This window comes from Carcharodon carcharias, chromosome 32, assembly GCF_017639515.1.
Source record: "Carcharodon carcharias isolate sCarCar2 chromosome 32, sCarCar2.pri, whole genome shotgun sequence".
Lineage (NCBI taxonomy): Eukaryota > Metazoa > Chordata > Chondrichthyes > Lamniformes > Lamnidae > Carcharodon > Carcharodon carcharias.
The window spans coordinates 23,243,250-23,268,651 of NC_054498.1; the positions used below are offsets into that span (position 1 = coordinate 23,243,250).

A 25,402-nucleotide genomic window follows, 5' to 3' on the forward strand; every position below is an offset into this window, starting at 1 on the left:
TACGAGGCCGAAGAAATTCATTGGACAAAGGGAAACATTCTCCAAATGCTATTGCTTATCAAGTCATAACCTTGACGCTTAGCAGTTTCACATCAACAGAAAGGAAAGGCAGAGAGCCTGTATTTATACAGACACCTGATATCTTCAGGACGTCTCAAGGTCCATTAAAATCAAAGGGTTACTTTTGAAGACAAACACAAGAAGAATGGGATCCTGACAGGCACGAAACACGGTCAGGTTTTTGTTGAGCTGTGGGGGCAGCAACTTGCCAAATTGGCTGCAGGCAAATGAATCAGGGTGTTCAATGCCATCTTCAATGGGACAGAGGATGTCCCACTCTGAGTGCAGACAATTCCAACAACAAAAATCAGACATTAACTTGCAAGAGAATAGTAGAGTTCTTAAATCAATTGATGAGCTGCAGTAGTTCAACTGTGTTTTAATGGTTTCGGACAAATAATTCTCACCTTGATTATAGTGGTCAGATTGAAGGGTATTATAGTGTTGTGCTTATCTTACTGAAATAGGTATCCAGAGAATGCAAGTTCAAACTCTACCAATGAAAGAATGTGAATTCAGTTTAAAAATCGTGAAATAAGAAAGCCCGTGCAAGTGGTCAGATAGTCACGGTGAATTCCATGTTACATAAAAAAACCCAAATGGTTCACTAATGTCCCTCAGGAAAGGGAATCTGCTGTTTTTAACCCGTTCTGGTCTATTTGGAACTCCAGCCCCACACCAATGTGGTTGACTCATAACTGTCCTCTGAAATGGTTTAGCATGCCACTCAACTATATGACAAGTTTAAAGGCAGCCCACTGCCACTGCAGAGCAGGAGATGGGCAATATCTGCCGGCCTTGCCAGAGACAACCACACCCTCAAAGCTAATTTAAAATATCATCAGGTTTTCGCTTCGGTACACAGAAAATCATTACTCCTGGAATTTTAATCATTTTACAGTACAACAATTTCTTGAGAATGAGGCTGAAATTTAAAGAAGCTGCATCAGAGAATCTAGAGAAAATGTTAACTCACAAAACAGTGATCACTCAGTTTTCTATATACCTTAACAATCAATGTTCCGTAGCGTCTGAGTGAAGTTACACATTCCTAAACCTTTGAAGAAACAATAATTCACATCGATCGCTCAATCTTTAATGTCTCCCAAAGTTGGTGGATCTGATTTTACTCCATTATTCCACCTGAACAAAGGACTGTGGGCCACTAATCACAAACCAATGTCATGAAAAAGGGCCCACGTCTGAAATATTAATTGCCTGCTCTCTCTCCAGATGTTAAATGACCTAAGCATTTCCATCATTTTCAAGATAGTTTTATTTATAATTTGATTATATAATAGGTTGGAAGCAATCTAGTTTCTAAATGAGAATATATACCCCTCACACAAACTACCTGCAAAACACTACCAAACAACCTCGCACCATTTGTGTTATAATGAATTGAACAGATCAGCAGCTACATCAACAACAAAAGGCCACAATGAACTACCATAGTTACTTTTAAAAAATTAAATTGCAAATATAAGCAAAATTATGAGATGTTTTTTATTCATTTATGGGATGTGGACATTGCTGGCTAGGCCAGCATTTATTGTCCATCCCTAATTGCCCTTGAGGTGGTGGTGGTGGTGGTGGTGGTGAGCTGCCTTCTTGAACCGCTGCAGTCCATGTGATGTAGATACATCCACCCACTGTGCTGTTAGGGAGGGAGTTCCAGGATTTTGACCCAGCAACAGTGAAGGAACGGCAATTTCTTACCAAGTCAGAATGGTGAGTGGTTTGGAGGGGAACTTCCAGGTGGTGGTGTTCCCACCACGTTCTCGTCCTTTTAGATGGTAGCAGTCGTGGGTTTGGAAGGTGATGTCCAAGGAGCTTTGGTGAGTTCCTGCAGTACATCTTGTAGATGGTGCACACTGCTGCTACTGTATGTTGGTGGTGGAAGGAGTTGGTGTTGGTGGATTTGGTGTCAATCAAGCAGGCTGCTTTGTCCTGGATGGTGTCAAGCTTCGAGTGCTGTGGGAGCTGCACTCATCCAGGCAAGTGGAGGCTATTCCATCACACTCCTGACTTGTGCCTTGTAGACCATCATGGGCAAGGAGTCAGGAGCTGAGTTACCTGCTGCAGAATTCCTGACCTCTGACCTGCCCTTGTAGCCACAGTATTTATATGGCTAGTCCAGTTCAGTCTCTGGTCAATGGTAACACCCAGGATGTTGATAGTCAGGGATTCAGCAATGGTAATGCCATTGAATGTCATGGGGCGATAGTTAGATGCTCTCTTGTTGGAGATGGTCATCGCCTAGCATTTCCATGGCACGAAATGTTACTTGCCACTTGTCAGCCCAAGCCTGGATATTGTCCAGGTCTTGCTTGCTGCATTTGGACATGGACTGCTTCAGTATTTGAGGAGTCACGAATGGTGTTGAACATTGTGCAATCATCAGTGAACATCCCCACTTCTGACCTTATGATGGAAGGAAGGTCAACGATGAAGCAGCTGAAGATGGTTAGCCAAGGACACTACCCTGAGGAACTCCTGTGATGTCCTGGAGCTGAGATGACTAACCTCCAACAATCTCAACCATCTTCCTTTGTGCTAGGAATGGTTCCAACCAGTGGAAAACTTTCCCCACGGATTCCCACTGACTCTAGTTTGCTAGGGCTCCTTGATGCCACACTCGGTCAAATGCAGCCTTGATGTCAAGGGTAGTCACTCTCATCTCACCTCTGCTCTTTTGTCCATGTTTGAACCAAGCCTGTAACGAGGTCAGGAGCTGAGTGACCCTGGAGGAACCCAAACTGAGCATCAGTAAGCAGGTTATTGCTAAGCAAGTGCTGCTTGATAGCATTGTTGATGACCTGTTCTATCACTTTACTGATGATCAAAAGGAAACTGATGAGGTGGTAGTTGGCCAGGTTCGATTTGTCCTGCTTTTTGTGTACAGGACATATGTGGGTAATTTGGCACATAGCAGGGTAGTTGCCAGTGTTGTAGCTGCACTGGAACAGCTTGGCTAGGAGTGCAGCAAGTTCTGGAGCACAAGTTTTCAGTGCTATTGCCAGAATATTGTCAGGGCCCATAACCTCTGCAGTACCCAACGCCTTGATATTACATGGAGTGAGTCAAAGACTGGCATCTGTGATGCTGGTGACCTCCGCAGGAGGCCAAGATGGATCATCCACTCAGCACTTCTGGGTAAAGATTGTTGCAAATGCTTCAGCCTTATCTTTTGCACTGATGTGCTTGGCTCCCCCATCATTGAGGACGGGGATATTTGTGGAGCTTCCTCCTCCAGTAAGTTGTTTAATTGTCCACCACTATTCACGACTGGATGCGGCAGGATTGCAGAGCTTAGATCTGATCAGTTGGTTGTGGTTTCGCTTGGCTGTCTATCACTTGCTACTCATGTTGTTTGACACACAAGTAGTCCGATGTTGTAGCTTCATCAGGTTGACACCTCATTTTTAGTATGCCTGGTACTGCTCCTGGCATGCCCTCCTGCACTCTTCATTGAACCAGGGTTGATCCCTTGGCTTGATGGTAATGGTAGAGTGGGGGAAACAGGGGGCCATGAGGTTACAGATTGTGTTCGAGTATAATTCTGCTGCTGATGACCCACAGCACCTCATGGATGCTTGAGTTGCTAGATCTGTTTGAAATCTATCCCATTTAGCATGGTGGTAGTGCCACACACACAATGGAGGGTATCCTCAATGTGAAGATGGGACTTAATGTCTACAAGGACTGTGCGGTGGTCACTCCTACCGATACTGTCATGGACAGATGCACCTGCTGCAGGCAGGTTGGTGAGGGTGAGATCAGGTACATTTTTCCCCCTTGTTGATTCCCTCACTACCTGCTGCAGGCCCAGTCTAGCAGCTATATCCTTTAGGGCTCTGCCAGTTCTGTCTCTGGTGATGCTACCTAGCCACTTTTGGTGACGGACATTGAACTCCCCCATCCAGAGTACATCCTGTGCCCTTGCCACCCTCAGTGCTTCCTCCAAGTGGTAATCAACATGAAGGAGCACTGATTCATCAGCTGAGGGAGGGCGGTACGTGGTAATCAGCAGGTGGTTTCCTTGCCCATGTTTGACCTGATGCCATGAGATTTCATGGGGTCCGGAAACAATGTTGAGGGCTCCCAGGGCAACTCCCTCCCAACTGTACACCACTGTGCCACCAACTCTGCCAAGCTCTGTTTAAATTCAAACCAAGCAGGTTGACTCTGATTGGTCATGGCATTGCCCTGGGGAATGAACTAGTCAGTCATCAGTTAACTAGTGCATTTTCCAAGGCAACGCCTCTGTCAATCAGAGTCCACTTGCCAACCAATTAGCACTCTTCTCATGCAGTGTAAATCGTTGCTCCCTTTGCATTTGGTATTCTTGCAAATTGTCCTGATGAGTGCAAGACGAAAAGCTTCAACAACGTGTATCTTTTTTCAGCAGTACTCAAGTTCTGTCCTAGTAAACGACTATTCGTTAGTTTCATTCTTATTGCGATTCACCAGAATCTTGAGTCATGACTCACTCACCCTGTAGACTTCCTCTGCAGTGCTGTTCTTTTTCACGGTGACTGTGATGATGTTTCTGTCCGGCAAGGCTATCCTCAAATCTACGTCTGACAGCCCGTTTATACTCTGCAAGAGTGTAATGATAAACACGCAGCTTTAGAACATTCATTTACTGGAAACATCGAGTATGATTCCCTAGTCTGAGGAAGATGAGTGGGAGCGGAGCATTATTTCAGCAACTACATCAAATATTGCAGGACTGAGCTCCCAACAGAAAATTCAAATCTCAGTTTCAAACACTCGCTGTTTAGATTCCTTTAAACACAGCATCAATTCTGGCCATGGCTAGTGGTATCTGTCCTAATAGTCAAGCTTTTCACGTCAGGTCTGCTAAGGGCATCATAGCTATTATTCCAGGATATGGCCAAGAGTCATTCTGTTCTCGAGACTCTGTATCCAAAAGCAGCAGTGGTTTGTGAATGGACTACTGCTGGTGTTAACCCTTTGAATCCATGCTATCCTTCTCAGACTCTCAGCAGTATGGGCTGTCTAAGCTGTGGGGAGCTCTGTAGACAATAACACCTGATTGAACAATCATAGTTGGTAAGCAAAGAAACCAATTGCTAACCAGCTTTCTCTACTTATCCTAAGCAATCCAACACTGGCAAATCCACCTCCATTCTTCCTTCACCCACTCCAAAGAGAACAAGATACAAATATCAGTCAGGCTGTCATTCAAACCCAAGCCAGTCAATTTACTGTTCCATTCACTCGCACTGAGCCAACAGCCACAAAGCCCAAATTAGCTTGAAGACAGTCCTGAAATCATGACACCATCTCAGTTTAAAATGGGATGTGCTTGGTTTTGGTCAGTTTTCATGTGGGCACCAATCACCAACTATAAGAGGCCTGTGCTCCTGAAAGAGACAAATTTACAGGCAACTGTTAAATTGTACTCGTTACATATCTCAAGTGAATATACACAACAGAAGGTTTTCATAATGAATGCTAAAGCCATCAATTTAAAGGAAAGAAAGCTAAACTAATAGAAGGCCCCCAGGCTTGTGGTCTTTGTAGGGGGGTTTATGGTTCTCAGTTATTCTTATTGCTGCTCTCCTCTATCTGCGCCATTGACAGAATGCAAGAGGTTAGGTCCCAGGTCTCCCTCACACCAGCCATGAGGGTGTATGCAAACGCAGCAGGGAATGATTCTTGCTCTTTGATTGGGCTGCACTCAATACAGCAACAACACTGTAGCAGAGCTCAGGTTGGCATCCAAACCCAAGGGACAAAAGGGGAGGTTGCATACTACAGAGCTAGCCCATTTGCAAGGGGCCACAGCAAACTTCTCCCAGACATGCAATGGTCTATGGGTTCCAATTTGGACTGTGCATTCAGGGCCAAAGAGCTACCAAACAAAGGATAGAGACCGAGCCAAATCTGAGCACCAAACACCCTAGAATTGCTCTCTTACCCCTCCTGATATGTGGTTAACAGAATTGTATTGGCAGTGCTGGGTATAAAAGACATGGTTGTAAAGGTTAAACAGGAGCGGGGAAGCAGGGACAGAACAAAACCTTGACACAAAGTAACAAAACAGTTCAAGCAAAGATAGGGCCTTAACTGTGCACCAAAATCTCAAACATCAAACCATTTAAATATTCAATCGAGAAGGTAATTATATTGTTAAGTACAAGTTACTACAGTTGGAGCTCTTCCATATCCATTCCAAATCACCAGCAGGTGGAATGTAAAACCAGCTTCATTTCTAGACAACATACAATTCTCCCTCTGAAGTTATATCCCCCACCCCTGGATATTTACCACAAAATCCCTCAATGGTTAAAGTGCAATTTGTTAAGTGATCTTCAACCACAGTCTGGTTTGCACACTGTGACCTGGTTAGATTTGTCTTTATTACACAAACATTTTCTTAGCCTCCACATATCTCAACCACAACTCACCCACTCTGTTTCATACCTTTACCTGATCATCTCTCCTTGTCCAATTCTCTACCACCCCGTCTCAAGCTTCTTGGTGCTCTTTGTCTTTTTGTCTCCTCTTCAAAGCTCATCGATGTTTATCTATCTCCTTTGATACTATTAAGTTTAGCTTCTTTTCCTTGTCCAAAGCCTCTAACTTTAAGCCCCTCGGCTCATTTGTGTCCCTTGTGATCAACTTACTTTACCTGGTGCCACAGTCCTTGACCTTTTAATCCTAAATAAACCTCTCACCAAATGGAGCCAATAAGATGATCTTTGACTGTCCAACCCTACCCAGTACACAGGCTCCACACATTGATTGGCATTCAAGATATGCAGATGCATGTAGTCATTGGCTGCATTTATGATTTGAGAAGTCAGTAGAGTGAGTTTACTGAAACAGACTGCATGCAACCGGGATTGGCTTTAATAGTAATTGCAATTTTATACCCAAGAGATGCCTGTATCTGGAACTCAGATCATGGGGAAAATGCAAATTGCAGGTAGCTGAAGACACTACCAATACTAGTTTTATGCTCGAGATAGAGGCAGTAAGGAATGGTTAGACAGGTTGGGCTTGTTGCCGCTGAAGGTTAGAAGAGTGAGGGGTGACTTGATTAAAATATATAAGATCCTGAACGGTACTGATAAGATGGAGGTGGAAAGGATGTTGCTTCTGGTGGGTGAGTCCAGAACTAGGGGGCACTGTTTTTAAATTAGGGGTTTCCCTTTTAGGACAGAGATGAGGAGAAATTTTCTCTCTCAGAGGGTTGTGCGACTTTGGAACTCTGCCTCAGAAGATGGAGGAGGCGGGGTCATTGAATATCTTTTAAGGTGGAGGTAGATAGATTCTTGTTAGGCAAGGAAATCAGGGGTAGATGGGAATGTGGAATTCAAAACACAAACAGATCAGCAATGATCTTATTGAATAGTAGAGCAAGCTCGAGGGGCCAAATGGCCTACTTCTGCTCCTATTTTGTATGTTCGTAGAACATAATGTCAGAGCAGCCAACCAAAGAGCTGCCCTCATTTCCAATATTCTCTGTTCTTCAAAGTCACTATCTGAACAGTTCATGCTGGCAAAAAGATTCCTGAAAGCTGAAAATAGATTCCTCACCGCCTCTCTCCTCCATCTCCAAACTGAGAACTCCAATACGTGGTCATCTCTGTTTAACCAAACAGTGCCGTACAATGAAGGGAGAAGGTTAATTAACTTGACAGATCTTCAGCACCACAGACCTGGCAGAAATGAATCTGCTAATCACAGATCTCAGTACCTGTATACATCTCAGCATCAGCAAGTGCATGCTGATTAAACTCCAAGCACACTGCAGCAGGAAAAGTCATTAAGCAGTGGGACCAATTCATGCGAAAGGAGAGGCAATTCAGCAGTTATTCAGTACCTCAGAATGAAGTACATCAGCCACACACTCGCTGCATTACACAGGGGCCAAAGGTTTTAATGATTTGTGTACCACACAGGGCAATTATCTGAGGAAACTCTAGTGCAGCATCACTGCTGGCCCAATTTGTCAGCTCTGGATCACTCCAGAACAGTACGGCACTGTCAAATGTATTGTCTTTCAGATAAGAATTTATACAGAAGCCTGTCCTCTCAGGTGGATGTGAAATAGTGCCATGGGATCTTTTAAAGGAGAGCAGGATAGTCCTGGCCATAGAACAGGTTGTTTGTAAATTTGCTGCTGTGTTACCGACACGATAACAGTGACTACCTTCAAAAGTAATTCATTGGTTGTAAAGTGTTTTGGGACACCATAAATTTGGGAAAGGCACTGAATAAGGGCTAGTCTTCATTTAAAAAAATAGAACACTTTTCTTGGGTATAGTTACCTCCATCTTTTGTTCAGTTTATCCTTCACATACACTCTTGACTTTCTACAGACCCATAAAACCAGGAACGTATAAAATATTTGTGGAGGTGCAGTTGACATTCACATAGCCTCCATAGTTTAATCCAACTAGGCCAGGTAAAACACAGGAGCAGGGCTCAGATATTATCAGGAGATTTCTGAATGCAATCAATCATTACATTCCAGTGTATGGATGTGAGACCAGCTTGAGTGAAACACAACTGCCTTGTGCTGAAGGCGGTGCCTTTAGACACACCTTCGGGCACTGGATTCAAACTATACTCAAAGGGGATTTACTAGAATGGTAGCAGGGATACGAAGCTGGGATGACTTTCTCTAGAATATTATGGGGAGATTCAATACAGATCTTAAAATCATAAAAGATTTTGGTAGACTAACTAGTATTTCTACTGGCAGGAAGGTCAGTAACCAGGAGGACCCAGATTTAAAAGAAATGACAAAGGGGGAGATGGAATTTACGCAGCGAGTTATGGTCTGGAGTGCACCAACTGAAAGGGTGGTGAAAGCAAATTAAATAACTTTCAAAAAGGGAACTGAATAAATACTTAAAGGTGAAACATTTGCAGGGCTAAGGGGAGAGGTCAGGGAGTGGCATGAATTGGATAACTATTTCAGATGGCTTCACTGTGCTGGATAAGAGAGGTGTCTCACAGTAGGGTTAAGACATATTGTTGGCACAACAAATAATCCATTACCCTTGACAAGAGTACTTTGCATATCAGTCCTAGCTCCATATTTAGGAAAAATGTTTAATGTTTCAGTGTTACATTTAACAACAGTAATTGGCACATCTCGATTTCATGGAGCTGCAAATGCAATAATTCTGTACTTATGTAATTGAGATGTTTATGATTAAATGATTTGAAAGGGTAGATAAAGAGAAACTATTACCCCTAGTGGGAGAGTTCAGAACAAGACAGCATTAGAGCTAGGCTATTCAGGATGCTGTTAGGAAGCATTTCTTCACACAAAAGGTGTTGGAAATCTTACAGAAAAACTGTTGTGACTGGGAGTGTTCAATTAATATAAAACTGAGATTTTTTTTATTTTGCTAGGTAAGGGTATTAAAGGCTTTAGGGCTACAACAAATGATAAAAGAAGCTAAGATACGGATCAGTCATGATCTCAATGAATAGCAGAGCAGCTTTGAGGGGCTGAACACTGCTTCGTTATGATAAATATTAATCTCCGGATTGAGTGAAGCTGGTCCTGGCTAAGCCACTCTTTCCTTTTTGGTAGTCTTACCTCACTGGAATCAGCCAAGAACTCCTGCATCACGTCACTCTCGCCAAGAACACTGACCGAGCACACTACAAAAACAAAGCACAAAACATGGCATTACAACCACAGCTCAGTCACTCAGTGCTGCTCCCATGAGGCACAGCTGGAAAATCCCGACACTCCATTCCTTAACAGACTATGGTCAGGCACCCTGAGCCCAAACCTCTTCCTCTCCTGAGCATTCACTTTCAGCTGTAGCACCTCCCTCTGATAAATTCAAGACCAGATACTCAACACATTAGGATCTTAAAGCTCCTGATGCCGCTGACCAGGTGCTTCAGCCAGCCTGCTTTGGGGAGAAGGGGCAAAGGAATTTTTTTTTTTAAAAAGCCCATCTTTTCCTCTGAGACCAAGAGGAAGAAGTCGGTTCAATCAAGCTCAGAGCTAAAGTGAACATGTACCTGGCCTGTGCTGGAAACTTCACCAAGATGGGATTGGGGAATCAAAAGCTTAAGGGAGATAAACGCTTACTTTCAGCTACTTACTTTACAGCACTCAACAGCCTGTCACCAACTCTGCCCAGCCTCAACGTAAGGAAGCAAATTAAAAACTTGTTTATATAGCCCTTTTCAAAGCCTCAAGATGTTCCAAAGCATTTTAAGGCCACTGAAGTACTTTGCAGGTGTAGTCGTTGTTGTAATGTAGGAAATGCAGCAGTATACCTGGCCCAACAAATAGCAATGTGATAGTGATACTATAATCTGTTTTAGTGATGTTGCTTGAGAGATAAATATTGACCAGAGCACCAGGGATAACTCCGTTGTTCTAATTCTAATAGTCTCGTGCAGTCTTTTCCTTCTTGCAAAAGGACAGAGATAATCTCAGTTCTTCATCTCACCTCTGACAGTGTCACAATGCACTCTCTAGCCTGAAATATGTGAAGTTTTGAAAGTAGGGTTCCACGATTTTCTGACTCAAAAAGGAGGAAAGAGCTTCACCAAAAACATAAAATGTAATCACCCAGAGTCCTTGCCCCGTCAGGAACAGCCACTAAACATCATTGTTCCATTCTGCACCACTATACATCTGGTTCGTAAACCCCCTGTTCAGAGAGAGGGCTCTCAGGACGCAAAAGCTCAGGGCAGAGTCTCTGAGGAGAAACTCTGTAATGGACAGCTTTTATTCCATTAAATCTTTCAATAAGAATGTTTGCTGTCTATTCCCAGCATTATATATTTATACACACACACAAAAAAGTGTCTGTGTGTATGTATGTATTCCATGCATATACATATACGCATGTATATTTGCATGGCAATTAAGCATTTCTACATTTAGTGGAGATGTTCAACACTATGAGCAACTTTGATAGTTAGTGAGAATGGCTGGAGGGTCACTAATCAGAGAACACAAAGTAAATAATTGGCAAAAGAAGCCAGAGTGGGGAGAGATGAGGAAAAATATTTTCCACTCAATGAGTTCTGATCTGGAACATGCTGCCTCAAAGGGTGGTGGAAGCAGATTCAATGATAACCTTGCAAAGGGAATTGGATAAATACTTGAAAAGGAAAAATCTGCAGCACTATGAGGAAACGAAGCAGTGGAGGGGGACTAATTGGATAGCTCTTTCACAAAAAGCCAACATAGGCATAATGGGCTGAATGGCCTCCTTCTGTGACGTAGCGCTCTACGAGGCATTGACCCAATAGAGTATTGCAACATTTTATTCATATACTAAACTCTGCCCCTTTGAGCAGTAAGATCATGCAGACTCCCAGAGCAGAAAGCAGCTCAGAGGCAAACTTCTACATTAACTTTACTTTCCCACCCCAACCCCATATCTCTTGATTCCCTCAGTAACCAAGAACCTATCCATCTTGGTCTAGAATATATTCAACTGAGCATTCACAGCCTACTGGGGTGAAGAAATTTCTCAACTCATTCCTAAGTGGCTGACTCCTTATCCTGAGATGACTCCTTATCCTGAGATGATCTCTGACCTGTAACAACGGATATACAGGTTCCCAGGAAGGGGGGCAGAGATCAGGAAAACCCAGAAGAAAAAAAACAAAAATGGCCTCTCAGACCCAGTGTTAAAAAAAAAATCTAAGCCATTTATATTCATGGGGGAGGCACAGTGGCATTGTCACTGGACTAGTAATCCAGAGGCCCAGGGTAATGCTCTGGGGACCCGGTTCAAATCTCGCCATGGCAGAGATGATGAAACTTGAATTTAATAAATCTGGAACAAAGAGTCTAATTCACTAATGTCCATCAAAAGGATGAAGGAATGTCCAGACGCATTAGCACTGGAAATGAAAACAGCAAACTGGTTGGAGTCTTAACCAGCACAAAGGAAGATGGTTGAGGTTATTGAAGATCAATCATTTCAGTTCAAGGACATCACTGCAGGAATTCCTCAGGGTGGTGTCTGAGACCCAACTATCTTCAGCTGCTTCATCAATGATCCCTTATCCTGACCATCTGATCATCATAAGGTCAGGAGGGGATGTTCGCTGATGATTGCACAATGTTCAGCACCATTCATGACTCCTCAGATACTGAAGCAGGACATGTCCAAATGCAGCAAAGGCCTAGGAAACATCCAGGCTTGGGCTGACAAGTGGCAAGTAACATTTGTGCCACACAAGTGCCAGGAAACGACCATCTCCAACAAGAGAACACCTAACCGTTGCCCCTTGACATTCAATGGCATTACCTTCACTGAATCCCCCACTATCAATATCCTGGAGGTTACCATTGACCAGAAACTGAACTGGACCAGCACATAAGCACTGTGGCTACAAGAGCCAGCTGGAAACTAGGAATCCTGTGGTGAGTAACTCACCTCCTGACTCCCCAAAGCACATTCACCAAAGCATAGGATGGAACAGTATGATGGCATACTCCCCACTTGCCTGGATGAGTACAGCTCCAACATCACTCAAGAAGTTTGACACCATACAGGACAAAGCAGCCCACATCCACAAACATACCCTCCACCACCATGCACAATGCAACTGTATGTATTATCTCCAGGATGCACTGCAGGAACTCCTCAAGCCTCCTTTGACAGCACCCTCCAAACCCATGACCACTACCATCTAGAAGGACAAGGGCAACAGATAGATGGGAACACTACCACCTGGAAGTTCCCCTCCAAGCCACTCACTTTCCTGACTTGGAAATATATCACTGTTCCTTCACTATTGCTGGGTCAAAATCCTGGAACTCTCCATAACAACACTGTGGGTCTACCTACACCACATGGACTGCAGCGGTTCAAGAAAACAGCTCACCACCACCTTCTCAAGGTCAATTAGGGATGGGCAATAAATGCTGGCCCAGCCAACGACGCCCACATCCAATGAATGACTATTAAAAAAGTATTGCAGTTGACTGAGACATTAAAGCAGCTTACATCCTGTGACTGAAAGATACAGATGATGAGACAGATAAAAGACTTGCATTTATATAGCACCAGTCACAACCTAAGGACATCCCAGAGTGCTTTGCAGCAAAGAGAGTACTTTTGAGGTGTAGTCATATTGTAATGTAGATGTGGCAACCAGATTGCAAACAGCAGGATACCACAAACAGCAAAGCCATAATGACCAGATAATTTGTAATGCTGGTTTGAGGGATAAATATGGGTTTAGGATAATAGTAATACTTCCCTCTGCACTAACAACCAGTACAAGAAAACATTCTTAATCCATTCCTCAGAATCTCAATGCATAACAAAAAACTTCCCTTCCAGCAAAATAAACTAATGGTATGTACTTAATTTCACATTTATTATACAATCTAAGGGATTGTGCGTCCCTCACTGAGTTAATAGCTGATTTTTGATTTGTAGCTTGGATTTTGTAAAACTGCAACACTGTTGGATCCACAGTCTCTCACACGGTCGGGAGTGATCTGACCCTCTGTTTGTACGTTCCTTCCCTTGGCAGGCCAATTTGGAAGCAGACTAATTACTGTTCTCTCCCACTTGTCACACTATTCATTCACTTGTACTGCACAAGCTTAGCCTTTCATTAACTGAGTAAGATGACTTTATTCCCTCCAAAGAGAAAAAAATGCCAACTAAACCACCTTTCACACCCCCAGAGAAAGCTTCACAACTAATTAAAGCAAGCAGCTTATCCAGATATTGTTTTGATGAATGGTGCAAGATGCAGAGCAGTGCCGCAGTACAGTGTAATGTACAATTCACAGTGCCCCATCACAGTGGTGATTACTGCCATTAATATTACGTAGGAGACTAAAATACCTCATGAATGTAGCAGCACAATGACGCACTCCTAACAATACCCAGCATTAACAGAGTACATATCTTCGATTCCCAGAATAGAACTGCATTTAGATAATGTACAGTTTACTGCTGTCATGTAGGAAACACAACAGTCAATTTGAGCACAGCAAGATCCCACAAACAGCAATGCAATAAATTACCAGATAATCTGCTTAAGTGATGTTGGATGAGGGGTACATATTGGCCAGTGTATTAGTAACAGCATGGCATGCTAGGGTCACTAACACCCTTGAATGCATTAAGTGAATGCAGCCATCACATGGCATTATCCCTACAGTCATCATTTTTACTGTAGTTTAGAAAATGAGCCCCAGAAAAGCTGGGAGCAATTCTTGTTCTTCACTATTCAAGCAATGTCTATTGCTGAGGAAGTCAAATCAGCTTGTGAAGAGAAAAGTGAGATCTTTTCATTAATAACCAAAAATATATTATGGTCAAGCTCCAATAGGTTGAGATTTTCCCCCCTCTGTCACAAATAATGGATCATCTGACACAACCCAGAGACATGCATACAAATCTACACAATATTTTGACTAAGACTGAATGGATAACCCCTTTGACTTAACTTCTCTCAAATATCATTGGCTGTTAACCTGACCAGCATCAGAAGCATTACAGGACTACAGAAAGGCAGATACACTGATCCTGGCCTCAATTTGAATCTGGAGGCAATCTTCTATTTAGATATTGTCTTTAATGCAATAAAACATTCCAATGTACTTCATGGAAATGTTATCAGACAGATTTTTGACACAGCCGCACAGGGAGATATTAGGACATGTGACCAAAAGCTTGGTCAGAGGTAGGTTTTAAGGAGTGATTTAGGAGGCAAAGTAGTGGAAAGAATTGGGGAGGGAATTCCAGAGCTGGGGCCTAGGCAACCGCCACTCACAGTGGAGTGAAGGAATTCAGAGAAGTGCAAGAGTGCAGAATTGGAGGTGCACAGGAGAACATGGAGAGGCATAGGATGCAGGTTACAGAGATAGGTAGGAGCAAGGCAAGAATGTTAGCAAGATTCAAGCCAGTTGGTAAAGCAGAAATCAAGACACAGAGCTTTTCTTTGTTGAGTTTATTGATTTGTTCAGTCTCTCAACTCTCCTCCCACTCAACCCAGTGTCCCAGCTGCCCCCTATTTGTGCTCAATTAATAACCATCACCTGCTTCTCTTAACCTTAATAATGCAATTAACAAACCTCAATGCAATTAAAAACTATAACAATGTAATTCACAAACCTTAACGTAATTTAACAAGACACTAAAATTGAATACAAGAATGAGAATTTGAAAATGGAGGTATAGTAAAATGGAGGGAGCCAATGTAGGTCAGTGAGCAAAGGGGTTGGTGCATGTTGGGATACTGGCAGAGTTTTGGATGAGCTGAAGTTTAAAGAGGATGCAAGGTGGGAAGCCAGCTGGAAGAGCACTGTCGAGTCAGGAGGTGACAAAGGCATGGATAAGGGTTTTAGCAGAAAGTGGCTGCACAATGCTATTTGCCTGATGGAAAATCACTAACATGATAACAGTTGGCTTCAGCTGAAGTGGCCGACTTCTTTCTCCTATAGCAAAGGCAGAATTCCTACTCAAAACTTGAGAGGGGAATACAAATAAGTTCTGGTATGAACTGGAGACACATAGAATGGATGGCATGTGGAGGACAAAGTCACATTTTGTTCTGATGAGCCATGACAATTAACTTATTCAAGCAGTAAGAAATCTTAAAATTTGATCTGTCAAAATAAATGCACTTCTACCACTGTGATGTGTTCAATCGGATGGCTGAAGAGCGGACAAAGCCATCTGTTTCTATAGAGTTGTTCAAATTGCTTTTTTGAATGGTGACAGCACTCAACAAAAGAATAAGTGGCTTCAAGAAGTTGCTGAATCTGAAGGAACATGATCAGCAGCAGTAGCAACACAGTAATTAACCTAAACTGCTTTGGTGGTCCTGTCAATTCAATGTTACAATGGAGCCAAATTAACAGCTGGACCAGATTGTGTTCATGATCACTGGGCATGATCATATTGCAAGGCAACCAGCACTCGGCACTGACAAAATGATTCACTAATTCTTAGAAACTAATTGGTAAAGATGACAGTGAAATTGTGATGTACATCGGACACGCAAAGTGTAACAGACTGTACTCCACCATTCAGTTGGGGTTGGGGATTGGGAATTGGGGGCTGGAGAGTTTGCCAATCTCAGCTGTGCCTGTTGAGTAAGTAACTGAGGGAAAGGTCACATTTTCCAGCAAAGAACAGAGAAATCAGTCCTCTATAGCCCAATGTGTTTCTTTCTTCTCTCCCCCAGGTTACATCCCATAGAATCATAACGCAGAGGTGTCCAGTCCCTCCATCATGCCTGTGCTGCCTCTTTGAAAGAGCTGTCCAATTAGTCCCAATCTCCTGATCCTTCCATATAAAGCCTTGCAATTTGTTTTTAAACTTTTCAAGCATTCATCCAATTCTTTTTGCTTCCAGATGGTGCTAAGAATTACACTATCAACTAATTTAAGATTGTCAGGCGGGCAATATGGTTCATTTACACTTGCTGGAAACTACATCTATTCATATCCAAGGACCTGTCTTCTATAGGAGAAAAGATGTCCAAGCATTGCGCCTTTCTGAATTAAACAAAAGCAAGTGGGACAATAGTTCCCTGGTGCATTCTCCATGGCAACACCCCGACCAGAGTCAGCACCTTTTTCTCATGAAGTATAAATCTTTGCCCCCTTTGAAATTTGGTATTCTTGCATCTTTCCTGATAAGTGTAAGACGAAAAGCTTTGACAGCATGTTTCTTTTTTCAGGAATACTCAAGTTCTGTACCACCAACTAAACTGTAAATAGCTAATTATATGATTCACTGGGGAAACGAGAGATGAACAAGGGCGTTGAGTGAGCAAAGCTGGAATGATAAAAAGTCAATGAAAAGCTATTCCAAAAGGCCAGGATGGTCAATGGCTATTGCTAACCAATAAGTTGCCCTGGTTGGGGTTTTACTGACAGCTAACACCACATCCTTGCTGGGATTGGACACTTGGGATATCAGGGGCTGTGGTGGAATGGTGTGCCTTGCCATGAGCCAATGCACTACAGACTTAAGCCAGAGTGTCAGGTGAGAATGGAGCCTAAACCCTCAATGCTGAACATTTAACCTCTGCATGCTGAGTGCTTCTGCATGTTTCCAATTCCCCAGCTGGTCTTTTGCTGGCCTTTCAGAATAAAGGGAGTAGGGAAACCACATTAATATGACCAAATGGAGTGGCCCAATCATGTGTATTTTTACTAACAGGTAGAGATATTTGCAAATGATTGCCCGCAGTGGGTGGGCAATGGGTTCAAACACTTGGCTAAGGAAAAAGAGGAGAATGAGACAGCGTGTGTACTGGATGAGGTTAAGGACACACAAGGCTGCAAAGCGCCTGCTATCAAACAGCCTGATTACGTAAATATAAAAGTATAATACTCCGGATGCTGGAAATCTGAAATAAAAACAGAAAATGCTGGAAAAACTCAGCAAGTCTGGCAGAATCTGTGGAGCGAGAAACAGAGTTAGTGTTTTGAATCAGTATGACTCTTCTTCAGGGCTGCAGAAGTCATAAGGACTCGAAATGTTTCTCTCTCCATGATGCTGCCAGACCTGCCCTGTTTTTCTAGCCTGGTTACATACACCACCGTAGTCTCATGGGTCAGGAACAGGAGGATGAACAAAGCCAGCAAAATTGTTTCGCAGCAAACAATGCATGGGAAGAGGAGAAAGGGAACAGTGCAGGGAGGGGAGAAAATTAACGAAAAGACAGCTTTGTACAAAATGTCTCTCTCCAGTCCCCAAATTCTCAACTCCAACAGCTGCAATAAGATACCCCATTCCCCCCACCAAAAAAGTACGATCCAGAAAACAGCACTGAAAGGGAGCATTGGGACTTTCCAAGCCTTTTCAGACTTTATATTCTAAGCAGATGGTTCCCCCACCTCCTCCACCTCGAAATACACCAGCGAAGTCTCTCTTGTGTAAAAGGAAACAAAAATTTATTGAAATTACAGCCTGACCTTGAAGCTGATTATCCGTACATCTTTCAAGAATGAGAAAACCCTCCACACAACATTCTATAGGCAGAAAACTGTCAACTCAGTCATGCTCAGCAATGCATCACAGAAATTAACTTCAATTTGCTTCACCTTAATCAAAGTGAGCAGAGCAGACTCCTTCAACATGCTTGAGTCACTCCTTTCAAACAGATCTTCCAAGGGCTGGAGAAAAATGAAATTCTCCAGACAATCCATATTAAATCGGAAAGAGAGAAGCAGATCGAACAGCATGAGGTTCTGTCAATAATGACTGAAAATCTTCATCTGCTTTATTCCCTCCCACGAAGCTCAATACAAAATTGAGAAAATAGAGGGAAGAAATAAAGAGAGGTCCAAGACCATGGAAGACTTTAAATATGAGAATGAGAATTTGAGGCATTGGTGGGGTGAGACGGATGGTAAGGAGAACTAGGAACCACCACAGGTCAGTGATTATGGGTGACAGGAGAGCAGGAAGAAATAAGGACATATGAAATAGTAGGCCATTCGGCCTCTTGAGCCTGCTCCACCACTCAACTAGATCTTAGCTGATCTTCTACTCAAAGCAATTTCCATATCACTTGATATCGGTAATAACTAAAAATCTATCCATTTGTGTCTTGAACACATTCAATGGCTGAGCTTTCACAGCCCTCTGGGGTAGAGAATTCCAAAGATTCAACACCCTCCAAGTGAAGAAATTCCTCCTCATCTCAGTCCCAAATGACCTAACTCTTATTCGGAGACTGTACCCTGGTTCTAGACACCCCAGCCAGCCAGAGGAAATGTCCTTCCTACATCTACCCTGTCGAGCCCTGTAAGAATTTTGTATGTCTTATTGAGGTCACCTTTCATTCTTCTAAATTCTAGGAAATGCAGGTGCTGTATTGGATATGACAGCCGAGTTTTAGATGAGCTGAAGTTTATGGAGGGTCGAGGATGCAAAGCTGACCAGGTGGGCACTGGAACAATCAAGTTTGCAGTTGACAAAGAACACCTACAAGGGTTTCAGCAGCAGGTTAGCCAAGGTATGGATAGAGGTAGGCAATGCTACAGAAGTGTAAGCAAGCGGTTTTGCAACGGAGAATACGTGGGGTAGGAAGATCAGCTCAGACTAAACAGAACGGCAAACTGGGAAACAGTATGATTGTACTAAGATTGCAGAGAAAGGGATAGAGTAAACGGGCCAGAGTTTGAGGTGGAGGTCTAGAAAGGTGGATTGGACTTTCTCCAGCTAATCATTGACTGGATGTTGGACAAGCAGCACAGCTTTGAGAGTGACGTTGTTGATTCAATGTGAATGTCGGCTTGTTGAAACAATAGACAGTATCAGATTCAGAGGGTAAAGGAATACAAACTTGGTAACACGAAGGCAGAGTCCTGTACAGGAATCTAAATGACATACACGATGAGTTTTTTCCACTGTATCCTTATTTGGGCTGAATATTCCTTCTTCAATACACATTTCTGCTAATTCCATCTGTTGCACCAACCAGTTAGCCTGCGCCATTAGCTGCCACGCTCTGGGATGCGGGAATAACTTACAATAATGACATTGTCAGATGTGCTCATGCACACACTTCCTGTCACATTGCATTTCCCGAGCAGGGGCAGTACAGAATGGGCTTTTCCATGCCAAGTGAAAGCAATCATTTCACTTGTGCTCAGAGATTAATGCACAAACTGTGCAATTTCCAAGTCTCATTACCCCTGGAGAGAGGCAGTGTCAACAAAATTAAATCTGCCTCAACTTGAATCTGCTTCAGCTGGACCCGTACAAATGTTGCTTTCACCAAAGACTTGGTCAGCCTGCAGCAAGGTAAGACACCATCCCCTCTCAAAATAGACCAACATGGTATCTAAGCTGCTTTCAGCCCGACAAAAACAACTTGATTGGTGAAAGCATCTTTTCCATATTTAAATAATGGAAGCTCTAATTGGAGTGAATATTGACATCAGTGTCAGCCATTGAGTTGGGGGCAGGGCGGGTTGTGTGGTTTAATCCATAAACTAGTCTCCCTAGTGCCGCACCTCCACCAAAAAGCATCAGGTGGAAGACAGCTATAGAATAATGTAAACTCAGCCTCAAATCATGTACAGCAGTGAGGTCTCATGGCATGATTGAGAGGGATTTACTCAGTCATCTCCAGTCTGGCTGGGACTACAGAGTACCAATACAAAAGTACTTCAGCTCAAATAAACTAAAGAACAGTACTTTCCCCAACCTCCCTCTGTAACGAGCAAGCCTTTAGCTCAGGGACAACATTATCTCCTCTTAATCAGAAGGTACAAGTTTGATTCTCATTTCAGACAGTTCCAGTAATGGAGAGTGAAGCTCTGGCTTGGAATTCTGGCTCACGATCCACTGCAAAACTCATGTATGGTGATCTCCCCCGCCACCCTCCACTTGCAAGAGTCGCTAAAACCTTCCCCACTACCCACTGTATATGACCAATTGCCTCAATGGTTAAAGATGGTTACTGTTTTAAAGGGGAGTTCACTTTGTGGCCTATCAGGCTGTTCATCAGACTGCAAACCCTTCCACTGACTGACATTATTCTTCAGCGGAAATGTACTAAGATACAAGAATGAGAGCAACCTCCCTATATTAAAAGCTCATGACATTGGGAATGGAATGGGGAGCTTTTGTAGTAAGAGATTGCACTTTTTCTAGTGCTCCCAAACTAATACAAGTCATCTATAATATAAATGAATTCTGATGACATCAGGAAATTTGAGTTAAAGGTAACACCAATGCAAAGAGGTTATTTGATCCAGAAAAGGCAATATAGCTTCAATGATCAAAGCTAAAAACAAAAAACTGTGGATGTTGGAAATGTGAAATAGAAACAGAAAATGCTGGGAAAATCGGCATCTGTGGAGAGAGAAACAGAGTTAACGTTTCGAGTCTGTATGACTCTTCTTCAGAGCTAAAGTGAAGTGGAAATGTGATGGATTTTATACTGTTTAAGGGGGAGTAGAGCAGGTGGAACAAAATAGAAGGTCAGGGACAGGTGGGAGCTCAGGAGAGATTGACAAGGATGTCATGGACACAAGACAAAGTGTAGCGTTACAGAATAAAGGTGGTGCTGGTAGTGGCATAAACGTAAGATAGCAGAATGTGTTAATAGCAGAACATGGGTCAGCACAAGGCACTATCAGCACTTTGAGTCTTTAACACTACCATTAACACTCGCTTTATCTTGTGTTCATGACATGTTTGTCAAACTCTCCTGAGCTCTCACCTATCCTTGACCTTCTATTTTGCTCCACCCCCTCTTAAGCAGTATAAAATCCATCACGTTTCTACTTCTCTTTAGCTCTGAAGAGAAGCCTTACGGATTCAGAATGTTAACTCTTTCTCTCTCCACAGATGCTGCCAGACCTGCTGAGTTTTTCCAGCATCTCTGCTTTATTACCTTCAATGATCTATGGAATCCATTGATATGCCATCCTAGTGTTTAGCAGCATCAAAAAGGGCAAATAATCCTTGGATGAGAAGTAAAAATTTAATTTCTGATTTTCTCTGATCTCAACTTATATGTCTGAATCCCTTCTCTCTGGAAAGTCAGCCAATTAATCCTTCACCGATTTATAATCTTAACTTCAATAACCATTTCTCCATGTGACCATTTCCTTTCATTACAATCCTGTTAAGTAACTGTAAAGGAGAAATCTAACAATTAACAGACTGAACTGCACCACAAGATTTCACGATTTTAAACATGAACAACTTTATTTATATAGAAAGAAATTAAACAAAGTAAGCACTATTAACTTAACACTATAGTTTACAACTACATATACCATGAACTCAGTTTTAACTTTTACTTCCCTTCAAGGATTCCCTTATCTTATGATATCCTGACAATTCATTCATTTTTCCAGGGACCAACCTAATGGTATGCCATAGCCATCCAGAATTCACTTTAATTCTCTTCGGTGTTCCAGTTATCCTCAGAACTAAGATTCTATGGGCATCCTTCCATTAGCTTTTTGGCTACATGACCCTCCTTTTCTTTACAGGTCTTTCAATTGAGGATGCCTCAGTTCGAGTTGCCAGCATATACGCAACTCCCTCCCTACAGGTTTCCAAGCCAACTTGACTTCCTGCCATAAGGCTCTGTGAGGACCACTGCAGATTTCTTCTACGAGCTGCAATCTAGAGCAAACCTTCCATCTGCTTTTCCCTCATCCGCATTCCACGCGGGGAACAATGAAGTTAGTATTTACTCTGCATGCAGAGCAGACCTAACTATCATCTCCTGTTGACTCTCAATACAGTGAGATGCAGACTACACCAAAGCACAGCTACAACTGCCTTTGTCTGTTCCAAACTGAAATGCATGCTTCTGTCAGCAAACACACAGATAAACTAAAAGAAACACCAAACCAAGGCGCTACGCTGAATCACCATCTCTATGACATGTGGCATGATTTGGGATGGTTCAAACAGAAATGCAAATTATTTTACCTTCAACACAGCTCTGATTCTGCAACACATATGAATAATTTCTATTTCTAATAGAGTTTTATGATTCTTTTTCCCAGAATTGCCAGCTTTTAGCTTCTTTTATGGAAAATAACAATAGGCACCCTGGTTCTACCAAGAAGTCCAGAAATGTTTAAGTTTCTTTCCACCGTCCACCCTGTCCTTATAAAATAAACATAGGCTACCTTTTAAGTCTAATAAACCCAGGCTTGTTTGAGTTGCATTTACAGAGTTATTAACAGTTTCTCAACCAGATGCCACCATTTTCCATAGTGAAAACTTTTAGTTTTAGGAAGTTACCTTCTAAATCATATGAAATTAGAACCAGATTTTTGCAACACTCTCAATGTAATTTTTTAAACTTATGACCACTCAGTTGCATTATGCAAACCTGGACTAGTTTTGTCAATTCCACTCAAAATCATGTCACCACAAAGATTCAATTTCCCAACTTCCTTGCAACTTGACTCCTGATTTCCGATTTCTACACCACCTCAAGTGCAATAATATTTTAGTGCTTTTATGACACTGCACGGAACTCATGATAGGGTTTGACCAACAGCGAACAATGTTATTATCACAATAAGTATGCTATTTCTCATAAAATAATCCCTGCAGGGAGTACGTTATGCTCTTTACAGGACCATATCATTACACTTGCTCACATTATGCATGTGAGTGAATGTATGAAAAAGACAGACATACACAAGACACAAAATGAAGTGAAGAGAAAAGCCACAAGATAGTATATCACATAAGCTGACAATAATCCAAACAATTCAGAAGGAAATTTGCATTAATACAGCACATTTCATCTCCTCAGGATGTCTCAAAGCACTTTACAGTCAACGAAACAATTAAGTGCAGTCACTGTGGTAATACAAGCTTGTTAAACCCTATGTAAATTGTGAGGGACTAAGACCTCAACCTGCATATTTCTCTTATAAAATATATAGAGATATACTCATTGCTCTCTCTAAAAATTTCAAACTGGACAAACACCTAAAATGGCTGAATCTATGCCTGTGTGTGACCCCAAACAAAAGGAGCAACCTGGCAGTATCGGAGAAACTCGCATATCATTATCCCTGAAAAGCCACTAATGGCCCTGTGGGCTGTCCAGTCCAAATTTAGAGAAAGCTACACAAAGGCCATCTGCATTTTCGTAACCCAGGCTAGCCACAGGAGTCTTGTTTGTCAGCTAAGGCAAAGGACTCCCCGACCTTCCTTTCAATTCTTCATGGTTGAGACATTTAACAATCTCAGGGACCCAGACATGTCCTTTGTCAAAGACAATGTGGAGATGTGGGAGTGATGTGACATGGGGCTCTGGCTTCTGGAACCGGTAATATTGCCTGGTTGAACGTCAAAATCTGACTAGCAGCCTCACATTGAGCTCTGGCCCAGGTTGGACACCTGGCCCTATCTACACTGCTTCTGCTGGAAATTCTATATCATCACCTTCAAGACTGATTCAATTCTGCATGCCTTTCTCATCATGAGAAGTCAACCAGACTGGAAAAGTGAATTATCCAGCATTGGTTTTCAGTTCACTGACCTCTGTGAAGGAATACCTCATAGGACTTTTGATTCTGGACTGTGAAACCCAAGTGAAGCAATATTTCTTTTCTCTGTGATCTCTGCGCTCTAAATCTTTCTTTCCTCTATCCTTCTTTAACTGTGAGAGTACAAAAAAGGCAACATTGCGACCCTCCTCCCATGTTGAGTGTGTGCAAATAGACTAACCCTTTGAGTTCATCTATCTCGAGTTTGCTGTGGAGTTATTAATAGAAAATTGGATCACACCAAAACCAAAGGATTGGGAAATATGCCACCACTTATAATAGGGGAAGCAAACCAAAAACACTTTTGTGTAGATGGGTGGTGAGAGGAGAAATTAGTGGTGTTTAAATTAACACCCATCCTGTCCGTAACACAACGCATGTCAACTCCTCAACAAATTATAACTACACAGTCTTCACCCAACAGATCCTTCAATAACTATTATGAAGATTATTCCTAGAACTGTTATAATTTATTGGTCAACAGTTCCTGACATTTTGAAACCAATTTTTAATAACTGCGTAATACGGGCCACCATAATCCTATGACATCTGTTGCCAGATTGCTAACTAAAAATAGTTCTGTACTATTTCTGGCACATGCAGAGTGCAATCTCTACAAACTACTATTGCCATTACAATGATAGTCTTTCCTTAAATTAATCTGCATTGTCATTTCGAGTGAGCTGCGGTTTAATTAACTGACTATTCAACTTGTCTATGAGAATCATGTGATTTTTGGGGCAAGGAGGAATGGTGACCACAGGGAGGTGACGACTCAACACATTTCTTTCCTTCTGGCTAATAGTGGCTTCCCTATTGCATCAGCTTCATTCAACTTCATCCCTTCCTCAATCTCACTGGCCAATGTAACATGACTGCTCACTCCCATAAATCAGCATCAGGCTGCAAGTTATGCTCTCAGTCTAATATCCCAGCTCAGCTCTATCCTGAGCTGCACACAACAGGAGCTCAAAATTTCCTACTATGTTCACCACTACAGGTCATTCTGCTAGGAGCCTTCCAAAGCAGCACTTTCTATTAATCCTTATTTTTCCCGCAACTACAGGCTCCCACTTTCCCCTTCAAGGCATGGCACACCTCATGCGCTGGCTCTATTCCAAATCAGGGCTGACCTTCCCTTATGTGTTCTGAGGCCTGGTGGGTATAAGGGACCAGGTGCTCAGGCAGCCCAAGACTGCAGCAGAAGCCCCATGCACACTCTGCTCTGAAACATTCCAGATCATTGAATGCTGTTGTGGTCTGAGGCTGGAACAAGTGAGGCTCCTTGTTCTTGGAGTGCTATCTAACTACCTGTGGCATTTCTACATG

At 42.5% G+C, this 25,402-nt stretch overlaps 1 protein-coding gene and 1 long non-coding RNA gene across 4 annotated transcripts in view; one reads left to right on the forward strand and one right to left on the reverse strand.

Annotated features, from left to right (window-relative positions):
• LOC121272037 overlaps window positions 1-25,402 on the forward strand; it is a 65,340-nt gene that overhangs the window by 30,649 nt on the left and 9,289 nt on the right. The window lies entirely within an intron of this gene.
• The window catches only part of LOC121272036 (sorting nexin-27-like), a 112,511-nt gene that overhangs the window by 25,546 nt on the left and 61,563 nt on the right, over window positions 1-25,402 (reverse strand). For both annotated transcript variants that reach the window (XM_041178418.1, XM_041178419.1), the window contains exons 4-5: window positions 9,656-9,720; window positions 4,558-4,662 (exon numbers count right to left, since the gene is read on the reverse strand). In XM_041178418.1, coding sequence (XP_041034352.1) covers window positions 4,558-4,662; window positions 9,656-9,720 — 170 coding nt within the window. The remainder of the gene's footprint in view (window positions 1-4,557; window positions 4,663-9,655; window positions 9,721-25,402) is intronic.